Source organism: Scyliorhinus canicula, chromosome 24 (genome assembly GCF_902713615.1).
Source record: "Scyliorhinus canicula chromosome 24, sScyCan1.1, whole genome shotgun sequence".
NCBI classification, from domain to species: domain Eukaryota; kingdom Metazoa; phylum Chordata; class Chondrichthyes; order Carcharhiniformes; family Scyliorhinidae; genus Scyliorhinus; species Scyliorhinus canicula.
The window spans coordinates 7,271,673-7,284,285 of record NC_052169.1 but is presented as its reverse complement, the minus strand read 5'-3'; the positions used below and the strand labels follow the sequence as shown (position 1 = coordinate 7,284,285).

The window sequence follows — 12,613 nt, the reverse complement described above, 5'->3', positions numbered from 1 at the left end:
ACACATACAGGCCACCAACACTTAAAATAGTACAACACTATTTTATTAAACTATAAACTGTTGAACATACTCTTACTGTGGGTTAACACGATGTTAGATTAACTAAAGCCCTGTGCCTGTCCTAACCAGTCTGATCACTCAGCACATGATGAGAATCTGTGCTGTAAGCTGTAAGCTCTGTACTTCTGAGAGGCTGCATCCCGAATGAGTGGGAAAACTGATGCCCTCCGTCTTTATAGTGAGTGTGCTCTAACTGGTGATTGGCTGCGGTGTTGTGTGTGATGATTGGTCTTGCTGTGTGTCAATCAGTGTATGTGTCTGCACCTTGATATACTGGTGTATATTATGACAGGGCCGAAGGGCCTGTACTGCGCTGTAATGTTCTATGTTCTATGCTGCTTGCCTCCATGCAGTGCCAAGTAAGCCGAGCCCTATTTCTAGGACTATTTTTATGGAGAAATTGAATTCCTACAGTGCAGAAGGAGGCTATTTGGCCCATCGTGTCTGAACTGACCATCTGGAAGAGCGGCCCACTCCCACGCTCTATCCACATAACCGCACCTAACTGGCCCATCTTTGGACTGGGGGGGGGGCACGCCATAAGACATAGGAGTAGAATAAGGCCAGGGCCCATCGAGTATGCTCCGCCATTCAATCATGGCTGATATGTTTCTCATCCCCATTCTCCTGTCTTCTCCCCATCACACCTGACCCCCTTATTAATCTATCTCTGTCTTAAAGACACTCAGTATTGCTTCTCGGCCTCTTGGCTAAGATCGAGCGTAGATTGAGCCGTTTGGCTCAGATCTGGTATGTCTCCCTTGTGGGGACCATGAATTGGATTCAATTTGAATTGGTTTTTGGAGCAGGCAAGGAGCTGGATTAGGGGGTTTGCCTCTGTCCACACTCTGAACCCTGGCTTTGTAACTCAGATAAAGTAATTTTTAAAAAAGACACTCCGTGATTTGGCCTCCACGCCCTTCTGCGGCAAAGAGTTCCACAGATTCGCCACCCTCTGGCTGAAGAAATTCCTCCTCCTCTCTCTCTGTTTCAAAGGTTCGTCCCTTTAGTCTGAGATTGTATCCTCTGCTTTGGTAACACAAGTGGCTAGCACTGTGGCTTCACAGCGCCAGTGTCCCAGGTTCGATTCCCCGCTGGGTCACTGTCTGTGCGGAGTCTGCACGGTCTCCCCGTGTCTGCGTGGGTTTCCACCCACAGTCCAAAGACGTGCAGGTTAGGTGGATTGGCGATGATAAATTGCCCTTAGTGACCAAAAAAGGTTAGGAGTGGTCATTGGGTTACGGGATAGGGTGGTAGCTTAAGTGGGTCGGTGCAGACTCGATGGGCTGAATGGCCTCCTGCACTGAATATTCTAGTTTTTGGAGGAAAACTAGTTGGCCACGCTAAATTGCTCCTTAATTGGGTGGGGGTGGGGGTGGGGGTGGGGGTGGGCAGAATTGGATGGGGGTAGGGGGGCAGAATTGGGTGGGGGGGGGGCGGGGAGAATTGGGTGGAGGGCAGAATTGGGGGGGCAGAATTGGGTGTGGGTGGGGGTGGGGGGGCAGAATTGGGTGTGGGTGGGGGTGGGGGGGCAGAATTGGGTGTGGGTGGGGGGGCAGAATTGGGTGTGGGTGGGGGTGGGGGGGCAGAATTGGGTGTGGGTGGGGGGGCAGAATTGGGTGTGGGTGGGGGGGCAGAATTGGGTGTGGGTGGGGGGGGCGGGGAGAATTGGGTGGGGGTGGGGGGGCAGAATTGGGTGTGGGTGGGGGGGGCGGGGAGAATTGGGTGTGGGTGGGGGGGGCGGGGAGAATTGGGTGGGGGTGGGGGGGCAGAATTGGGTGTGGGTGGGGGGGCAGAATTGGGTGTGGGTGGGGGGGGCGGGGAGAATTGGGTGGAGGTGGGGGTGGGGGGCAGAATTGGGGGGGCAGAATTGGGTGTGGGTGGGGGGGCAGAATTGGGTGGGGGGCAGAATTGGGTGGGGGTGGGGGGGCAGAATTGGGTGGGGGTGGGGGTGGGGGTGGGGGGGCAGAATTGGGTGGGGGTGGGGGGGCAGAATTGGGTGGGGGTGGGGGTGGGGGGGCAGAATTGGGTGGGGGTGGGGCAGAATTGGGTGGGGGTGGGGCAGAATTGGGTGGGGGTGGGGGTGGGGGGGGCAGAATTGGGTGGGGGTGGGGGTGGGGGGGGCAGAATTGGGTGGGGGTGGGGGGGGGGGCAGAATTGGGTGGGGGTGGGGGTGGGGGGGGGCAGAATTGGGTGGGGGTGGGGGGGGGGCAGAATTGGGTGGGGGTGTGGGGGTGGGGGGGGCAGAATTGGGTTGGGTGGGGGTGGGGGGGGGCAGAATTGGGTTGGGTGGGGGTGGGGGGGGGGGCAGAATTGGGTTGGGTGGGGGTGGGGGGGGCAGAATTGGGTGGGGGTGGGGGGGGCAGAATTGGGTTGGGTGGGGGTGGGGGGGGCAGAATTGGGTTGGGTGGGGGTGGGGGGGGCAGAATTGGGTTGGGTGGGGGTGGGGGTGGGGGGGCAGAATTGGGGTGGGGGGGGCAGAATTGGGTTGGGTGGGGGTGGGGGGGGGGGCAGAATTGGGTTGGGTGGGGGTGGGGGGGCAGAATTGGGGTGGGGGGGGCAGAATTGGGTACTCTAAATTTAAAGAAAATGTCTTTGGGAAGCGCTGCTCTGGTTTCAGGTTCGATCCTGGTCCCTGCCTAATTTGTTTTAACCCAAATTACAAAATAGTACTCCTGTGCTATGCAAAAAAAGGACAAAATACCTTCGGCGACCGACAACAGCAACAAAACAGATGCAAGTGCCGGATTGTTTTTATTCTGTAGCCAAGACCCTGAATTTAAATTGCAGAGCATGTTGCAAAATAAAAATGTTGCAAACCGCACCGCGCGCCCGAACATAAATGTGACATTTTCCTGTGTGTGAAATGCAGTCGCTCTATTTCGTGTTTCACGTTGCGTGAGTTCGAAAGGCAGGGATTATAAATCCAACCCCCCCGGAAGCATTTCTCATCGGGGGCAGGCCTACGGGGTTGACGAGCACCGGTTTGCAAAGTGAAAGCGGTGGGTGGAGTTTGGGGATGGCTGAGCTTTGAACCTCTTGATTGTAATCTCTCTCCCTTCTCTTTGCCTTTGTATTCAGGCCGGTCGGTCCAGCCCCCTCCCTTGAATGGGACTGCTGGATGGCGTCCGGCTGTGCTCCACCCAAATTGGAGGAGTTCATTCTCACAGAGAAACTGGGAAGCGGCACCTATGCCACTGTTTACAAAGCCTACAGGAAGGTGAGCCATTTACACCAGTTTGGGAGTGACACCTGTGCCACAGGTGAGGGGCTGCTCGGGTGTCTCTCTGTCCCCCCCCCCCCCCCCCCCCCCCGTAAAGCCCGTAGGAAATTGTATTGAAATGAAAATGAAAATCGCTTATTGTCACCAGTAGGCTTCAATGAAGTTACTGTGAAAAGCCCCTAGTCGCCACATTCCGGCGCCTGACCGGGGAGGCTGGTACGGGAATCAAATCGTGCTGCTGGCCTGCTTGGTCTGCCTTAAAAGCCAGCGATTTAGCCTGGTGAGCTAAACCAGCACCTGTACTGCAGGGGAGAAAGTGCATGGGCTGGATTCCAATTTATTTCCTTGCATGCATGTGTCCTTTTGATTGGCATGGTGGTTAGCACTGCTGCCTCGCAGCGCCAGGGACCTGGGGTCCCATTCCGGCCTGGGGTAACTGTCCTGGAGTTTGCACTTCCTCCCCATGTCTGCGTGGGCTTCCTCCGATTGCTCTGGTTTCCATGCTAATATTGCCCCTTAGTCTCCAAGGATGTGCAGGTTAGATGGGGTTATGGGATAGGATGCTCTTTCGGCGGGTCAGTGCAGACCAAATGGCCTCCTTTTGCACTGTAGAGATTCTATGGTAAAGGCACTTGTAATGCATGGGGGAAAATGTATGGGCATCGCATGTGTCTTGGATTCCACTATTTTGAATTTATTTCCATGCATGTCTCTCTTTGGGTGGCACAATGGTTAGCACTGCTGCCTCACCGCGGAGGGACCTGTGGTTCGATTCCGACCCTGTGTGGAGTTTGCACGTTCTCCCTGTGTCTGCGTGGGTTTCCTCCGGGTGCTCCGGTTTCCTCCCGCAGTCCAGGCCTGGGTAGGATGCTCTTTCAAAGGGTCGGTGTAGACTCATAGAACGATACAGCGCAGTACAGGCCCTTCGGCCCTCAATGTTGCACCGACATGGAAAAAAAAACGAAAGGCCATCTAACCTACACTATGCCCTTATCATCCATATGCTTATCCAATAAACTTTTAAATGCCCTCAATGTTGGCGAGTTCACTACTGTTGCAGGTAGGGCATTCCACGGCCTCACCACTCTTTGCGTAAAAAACCCACCTCTGACCTCTGTCCTATATCTATTACCCCTCAGTTTAAGGCTATGTCCCCTCGTGCTAGCCACCTCCATCCGCGGGAGAAGGCTCTCGCTGTCCACCCTATCTAACCCTCTGATCATTTTGTATGCCTCTATTAGGTCACCTCTTAACCTTCTTCTCTCTAACGAAAACAACCTCAAGTCCATCAGCCTTTCCTCATAAGATTTTCCCTCCATACCAGGCAACATCCTGGTAAATCTCCTCTGTACCCGTTCCAAAGCATCCACGTCCTTCCTATAATGAGGCGACCAGAACTGTACGCAATACTCCAAATGCGGCCGTACTAGAGTTTTGTACAACTGCAACATGACCTCATGGCTCCGGAACTCAATCCCTCTACCAATAAAGGCCATGACACCATAGGCCTTCTTCACAACCCTATCAACCTGGGTGGCAACTTTCAGGGATCTATGTACATGGACACCGAGATCCCTCTGCTCATCCACACTACCAAGAATTTTACCATTAGCCAAATATTCCGCATTCCTGTTATTCTTTCCAAAGTGAATCACCTCACACTTCTCCACATTAAACTCCATTTGCCACCTCTCAGCCCAGCTTTGCAGCTTATCTATGTCCCTCTGTAACCTGCAACATCCTTCCGCACTGTCTACAACTCCACCGACTTTAGTGTCGTCTGCAAATTTACTTACCCATCCTTCTGCGCCCTCCTCTAGGTCATTTATAAAAATGACAAACAGCAACGGCCCCAGAACAGATCCTTGTGGTACGCCACTCGTAACTGAACTCCATTCTGAACATTTCCCATCAACCACCACTCTCTGTCTTCTTTCAACTAGCCAATTTCTGATCCACATCTCTAAATCACCCTCAATCCCCAGCCTCCGTATTTTCTGCAATAGCCGACCGTGGGGAACCTTATCAAACGCTTTACTGAAATCCATATACACCACATCAACTGCTTTACCCTCGTCCACCTGTTCAGTCACCTTCTCAAAGACTCGATGGGCTGTATGGCCTCCTGCTCTGTAGGGATTCTATGATTATTTGGTGGTTTTATAAGATCATAAGAACTAGGAGCAGGAGTAGGCCATCTGGCCCCTCGAGCCTGCTCCACCATTCAATAAGATCATGGCTGATCTTTTGTGGACTCAGCTCCACTTTCCGGCCCGGACACCATAACCCTTAATCCCTTTATTCTTCAAAAAAAACTATCTATCTTTATCGTAAAAACATTTCATGAAGGAGCCTCACGTTTTTGCCTTCAAACCTTTTAAGTGGGGTGGCACAATGGCGCAGTGGTTAGCACTGCTGCCTTATGGCGCTGAGGACCCAGGTTCAATCCCGGCCCCGGGTCACTGTCCGTGTGGAGTTTGCACATTCTCCCCGTGTCTGCGTGGGTCTCACCCCCACAACCCAAAGATGTGCAGGTTAGGTGGATTGGCCACGCTAAATTGCCCCTTAATTGGAAAAAATAATAATTGGGTACTCTAAATTTATTTTTAATAAAGTTTACTTTTCATTGACCTACTGTTTGGATGGAAGAGTCCGAGTGGGCCGCCCCTACCTGGTCACGAGGTGGAATACCCGTGTTGCGGCCCAGTGAGGAGGGAGAGAAATGACTCCTTCCCCCTTTGCTACACTCTCAAATCGAACCTAACAGGGATTTCCTTGTTGAGAATTTGTACGGTATTTACATGTCCTTAATGTCTGCTAAACCATTAATGTGCTGATTGCAAACAAACTAGTCCACCCAGGTAAAGGCCATAAAAATATTTACAAAGATAAACCCGCATCTGATTACACGTTGGGGCCTGCAGAATTACAATACAGCAGGAAGTGCTTTCTTATCAATTCAAATTTCAGTGCTAAGATGTTGAAAGAAAGTTCGCTCTTTTCAAGTCCTTCGCTGGGGTCTGTGGCAGAACCAGAGATCTTGAAAATTCATTGGAGTTGAAGTCCATGTACACTGCAATTCTTGGAGACAACTCACTTTTTAATATGTCTTTTCCAAACGGTTGATGATTTTTGCAGTGAAATATTATTTATCTCTGCTGGATTTAAAGCTGGAATAGGTCCAAGTCTTTAACTTGGGGGGGGGGGGGGGGGGAAGAAGAGAAGGGAGCTATTGCTGTTTCATTGGCAGCTTGTACAGACTCCAGCTTGTACTCTGTATAAGGAGAGATTTCAAAATGGCTACTACTGTCAATTAACCTCTCTCCCTACAATTATTCCAGATGGCATTTGCTTAGCTGCGCTCTGAACAGACCATGTCTTTTGATTCGTGGCTGAGGTGATTAGAGTCATAGAATCCCGACAGTGCAGAAGGAGGCCATTCGGCCCATCAAGTCTGCACCGACCCTCCGAAAGAGCAGTCTACCCAGGCCCATTCTCCTGCCCTTTCCCCGTAACCTGCACATTCGTGGACACTAAGGGGCAATTTAACTCGGCCAACCCACCTAACCTGCGACTGTGGGAGGAAACCGGAGCACCCGGAGGAAACCCACGCAGAGACGGGGAGAACGTGCAAACTCTACTCATTTATATTGCACTATTCATGTCCTCAGGATGTCCCTAAAAAAAGGACAAAATACTTTTAGATGTGTAACCACTGTTGTAGGCACCCATGGCAACCAATTTATACAAAGCAAGATCCCAATAGCACCAATGAGATATCGACCTGATGTGTGGGGGGGGGGAGACATGTTGAGGGATAAATATGAAGGGAATAGATAGGATAGATGCGGGCAGGTTGTTTCCACTGGCGGGTGACAGCAGAACTAGGGGGCATAGCCTCAAAATAAGGGGAAGTTGATTTAGAACTGAGTTTAGGAGGAACTTCTTCACCCAAAGGGTTGTGAATCTATGGAATTCCTTGCCCAGTGAAGCAGTTGAGGCTCCTTCATTACATGTTTTTAAGGTAAAGATAGATAGTTTTTTGAAGAATAAAGGGATTAAGGGTTATGGTGTTCGGGCCGGAAAGTGGAGCCGAGTCCACAAAAGAACAGCCATGATCTCATTGAATGGCGGAGCAGGCTCGAGGGGCCAGATGGCCTACTCCTGCTCCTAGTTCTTATGTTCTTATGTTCTTATTGGCCAGGACACTGGGCAGAGATCAGCCCTCTGAAATAGTCCTTTGGAAGCAATTGAGAGAGTAGACGGAGGATATTTTGGTGCAGACACGCTGGGTTAAATCACCTCCTCCTGCGCTGTCACGCTTCTGTGATTCTGCGGCGATATTGATTTGATGTTCTCTCTGAGAAATGGCGTCGCCGGCACTGCAGCACACCCTCGGGTGCCGCAGGCTGGAATCCGTGCTGTGGAGGGGCCGCCTGGGCAAGTGTGCTCCAATAGCGCAGGTTGAACATCTGACTAGATCGCCCTGTGCCTGTGTGGGTGCCTCTCCCACAACCCAAAGGATGTGCAGGGTAGGTGGATTGGCCACGCTTAACTGCCCCTTAATTGGGTACTCTAAATTTATTTTTTAAAAAGGAACATCTGACTCGGGATGCTGATCCTCGAAAGGTTTACTCTCTGCAAAGTCCCAGATAAAAGTGGAGATTAGTTCTCCGTTGTGAGTGTCAGCGGAGGACAGAGATGCTGGTCATGTAGCTTGACTGTATTTGGATAACCTGCTCCAATTAAAAAAATACTTTAATTGTTCCTCACGATGTTAGTCCATTTGCACAGTCCCATCTAACCAGAAGCTATTTTACTGCCCACCAATCTCTCTCTACCCCCCCCCCCCCCCCCCCCCCCCCCCCCCCCTTCCCATCCCCGCCGCTGTATTCCAACAGGTGAACAGTCGAGAAGTGGTCGCCATCAAGTGTGTGAGTAAGAAAAGCCTAAACAAAGCCTCGGTGGAGAACCTCCTGACTGAGATCGAGATCCTGAAGACGGTCCGTCATCCTCATATTGTGCAGCTGAAGGATTTTCAAGTGCGTGGGACCTGAGGTTGGGTGAAAATAGGAGCAGGATCAGTAACTTCAATCCCCCGACAATAGGCTTCCGCCCTCTTGCCATAACCCCCCCCCCCCCCCCCTCCATCTACTCCGAAGGCCGTCCACATTTTTCATTTTTCTTGTCTTTCCAGAGGCCGCCTGACTACTGAGTGTTTGCAGCTTGTTTCCGATTCCAGTCGTATTTTGTTTTCTGTGTGTGCGTACTTGTGTGTTGGAAGGGGGCTGAGGGGGAGGTGTCTGAGCACTCGTGTGGCTGGGAAGGGGGAGTGCGTGTGCTTTAGTGTGTAGGGGATGTACGCACATTTGTGTGTTGGGGGGAGTTTGTGTGCTTTTGTGTGTCAGGCGTGCGCGCATCTGTGTGTGTTGGGATGTCTGTGTGTGTGTGTGGGGATGTCTGTGGGAGTCTGTGTGGGAGTCTGTGTGTGTGTGGGGGGATGTCTGTGGGAGTCTGTGTGTGTGTGTGGGGATGTCTGTGGGAGTCTGTGTGTGTGTGTGGGGATGTCTGTGGGAGTCTGTGTGTGTGGGGATGTCTGTGGGAGTCTGTGTGTGTGTGTGGGGATGTCTGTGGGAGTCTGTGTGTGTGTGTGGGGATGTCTGTGTGGGAGTCTGTGTGTGTGGGGATGTCTGTGGGAGTCTGTGTGTGTGTGGGGATGTCTGTGGGAGTCTGTGTGTGTGGGGATGTCTGTGTGGGGATGTCTGTGGGAGTCTGTGTGTGTGTGGGGATGTCTGTGTGGGGATGTCTGTGTGGGAGTCTGTGTGTGTGGGGATGTCTGTGGGAGTCTGTGTGTGTGTGGGGATGTCTGTGGGAGTCTGTGTGTGTGTGGGGATGTCTGTGTGTGTGGGGATGTCTGTGGGAGTCTGTGTGTGGGGATGTCTGTGTGTGTGTGGGGATGTCTGTGGGAGTCTGTGTGTGTGTGGGGATGTCTGTGGGAGTCTGTGTGTGTGTGGGGATGTCTGTGTGTCTGTGTGGGGATGTCTGTGTGTGTGGGATGTCTGTGGGAGTCTGTCTGTGTGGGGATGTCTGTGTATGTGTGAGGAATCTGTGTGTGTGTGGGGATGTCTGTGTGGGAGTCTGTGTGTGTGTGTGTGTGTGTGGGGATGTCTGTGTGTGGGGATGTCTGTGGGAGTCTGTGTATGTGTGTGTGTGTGGGGATGTCTCTGTGTGGGGATGTCTGTGTGGGGATGTCTGTGTGGGGATGTCTGTGTATGTGTGAGGAATCTGTGTGTGTGTGCGTGGGGATATTTATTTGGTGGAACAAGCTTGGCTTCTCTGCCCTCTCGCGGTCTGACCCATGCTGGGTTTGTGTCACACACTTGGGGATTTCCTCGAACACTGGCCGACAGCAAAGGTGAAGTGGAGACGGGGGATTGGGGATTGGCTGATTCTGCCCTAACCCAACTTCCTCGGGCCTACAGAGAGGCGGCAGAGGATAGCGATTGGGGAAGGGGAGCCCTGGCCGTTACTAGATGCCAATCTGAGTGACGTAACTGATACACGGCTAACACCCGCTTGGGCTGGCGGAAGGTTTGATCACGAGACCTCCCTTTCCCATAATACTCCTCAAGCCCACCATTGGTTCATCCTCCAGGTGCGTCAGCCAATTGGAAAAGGAACAGATTCTTTTTGCTACCTTCCTGTCAGCAAAACCGACTTCTCCCCAATCTCCAATATTTACAGAATCAATAAATTAAACTCCTCAGTACTCCAGCCAACCGGCCATTTAGAAGGTTATAGGTTGTGGGCAGCAGCCTGTGATCAAATCCCGGTTCTCTTCCCCACTGGGAATTCTGGAGTTCTGAATCATCCCTCCAAAGCCACGCTCAGTGGAACTGCGCTGCCCCCTGTGGACGGAGTGGTTAGGCGCATTACCAGGGGGAGTCTCCCCACCCTGGGAAATATTTTGGGAATTGCCTTTAGTGGGTAATTCCCGTTTCCATCCGTGAAAGGGAGAGCTGATCTGACTGCGGAGGGGACGGTGGGTGGGGTGGGGGATGTTGGGGCTCTGGTTACCGCAGATTTTAACCACCGTTTTCACCGTGACTCGGCAGTGGGACAACGTCAACATTTACCTCATCATGGAGTTCTGTGCCGGCGGCGATCTCTCCCGCTTCATCCGCAGTCGCAGGAAGCTTCCCGAGCGAGTGGTCAGGCGCTTCCTGCAGCAGCTGGGTAAGAGATGAGGGGAACATAGAACAGTACAGCACAGAACAGGCCCTTCGGCCCTCGATGCTGTGCCGAGCATTGTCCGAAACCAAGATCAAGCTATCCCACTCCCTGTCATTCTGGTGTGCCCCATGTGCCTATCCAATAACCGCTTGAAAATTCCTAAAGTGTCCGACTCCACTGTCACTCTAGGCGGTCCATTCCACACCCTAACCACTGTCTGAGTAAAGAACCTACCTCGGACATCCCTCCTATATCTCCCACCCCAAACCTTATAGTTATGTCCCCTTGTAACAGCTACATCCACCCGAGGAAATAGTCTCTGAACGTCCACTCTATCTCTCCCCCTCATCATCTTATAAACCTCTATTAAGTTACCTCTCATCCTCCTTCGCTCCAATGAGAAAAGCCCTAGCTCCCTCAACCTTTCCTCATCAGACCTACCCTCCAATCCAGGCAGCATCCTGATAAATCTCCTTTGCACCCTTTCCAATGCTTCCACATCCTTTTCTATAATGTACGTTGTAAGTACGTTGGCATATCGCCTTTCCCATCCACGGGACCGCCCAGATGGGCTGCTTTCCCCTTTTGAGGGGGGAGAGCTGACTGGTGGGGATTTAACCTGAGGGGTCGCCACACCTCGGGCGAGGGGCAAGGTTGAGAAGGCCGAGAATAACCTCAGCCGGTACGGGGATTGAACCCGCGTTGCTGGCCTCGCTCCGCATCACAAGCCAACTGTCCAGCCGACTGAGCTAAACCAGCCCCCGGACAGCGGCCCCGCTGCTCGGAATGGCCTTGTATCTACCTGGGGGGGCTTATTGACTCACCCCGGAGATGGTGCAGCACTCCCTCAGCACTGCGCCCATTTCTGGAGCGGGCCCCAACTAAGATGGACACACCTAGCTTAAATCAGTGTCGCTGTCACCTGTAACCGCTCGATAGTCTTTAATGGAAAGCAGGTGCATTGTCACATTAAACCAGGCTGGGTTGCTTTGTTTCATATGTTATTCCAGGTTGAGAACACATTCAGTCTGATCTAAAAGTAACGTTGAAATATGCTGGAAACGCACGGCCAGCATTAGCAGAGAGAGGAATGATTCGGGCCGATAACCTCTTGTTAATTGACCTCTGGCGGGTTAATTGACCTCTGGCGGGTTAATTGACCTCTGGCGGGTTAGTTGACCTCTGGCGGGTTAGTTGACCTCTGGCGGGTTAGTTGACCTCTGGCGGGTTAGTTGACCTCTGGCGGGTTAGTTGACCTCTGGCGGGTTAATTGACCTCTGGCGGGTTAATTGACCTCTGGCGGGTTAATTGACCTCTGGCTGGTTAATTGACCTCTGGCAGGTTAATTGACCTCTGGCGGAAGGACCCGTGATGATAACTTTGGTTCTCCGAGCCACAGATGCTGCCAAACCTGCTGAGCGACTTTAAAAATATTCTTTCACTGGGTGTGGACAGCCAGACCTTGAGAAGGTGCAGTGAGCCTCCTCCTTGAGCCGTTGCAGCCCGTCTGTGGTGTGGGAAGTGAGTTCCATTGACCCAGTGACGGTTGCTACGCTGGCCGATGTTCCCACCTCCTTCCCAGGGAAACCAATCTGCCTTCCCGCCCTGGCCCGTTGACCTTTGAAGGCCAACACCCACCCAAGCTTGTTGACGGGCAGAATTCAGAAGAGGCCGTGCGATCCATTCATCGTCATTCCACCCTGAATTAAAGAGGCGGTCCCAAAGCGTATCGCAGAATTCCTACAGGGCAGAGAAGGGGGCCATTCGGCCCATCAGGTCTGCACCAAACCCTCCGAAAGAGCGCCTCGGCTCACTCCCCCACCCTATCTCAGTAACCCCCCCCCCCAGCTTTTGGACGCTTCAGGGGCAATTTAGCACGGCCAATCCACCTAACCTACACGCCGTTTGGACTGTGGGGGGGGGAACCGGAGCACCCGGAGGAAACCCACGCAGACACGGGGAGAAAGTGCAGACTCTGCACAGACAGTCATCCGAGGTCAGAATCGATTCTGTGTCCCTGGCGCTGTGAGGTAGCAGTGCTAACCACTGTGCTGCGCCTATATATATATATATCTTACAAATTTCCTATTAGTAGCA

General features: G+C 52.5%; 1 protein-coding gene across 1 annotated transcript in view; it reads left to right on the top strand.

Annotated features, from left to right (window-relative positions):
- The first annotated feature begins 3,027 nt into the window (after nt 1-3,027).
- Nucleotides 3,028-12,613, top strand: part of ulk3 (unc-51 like kinase 3) — a 51,258-nt gene continuing 41,672 nt past the window's right edge. Inside the window, exons 1-3 of the mRNA XM_038784057.1 lie at nt 3,028-3,280; nt 8,185-8,325; nt 10,399-10,519. Of these exons, the coding sequence (XP_038639985.1) occupies nt 3,182-3,280; nt 8,185-8,325; nt 10,399-10,519 (361 nt within the window). The 5' untranslated portion in view covers nt 3,028-3,181. The remainder of the gene's footprint in view (nt 3,281-8,184; nt 8,326-10,398; nt 10,520-12,613) is intronic.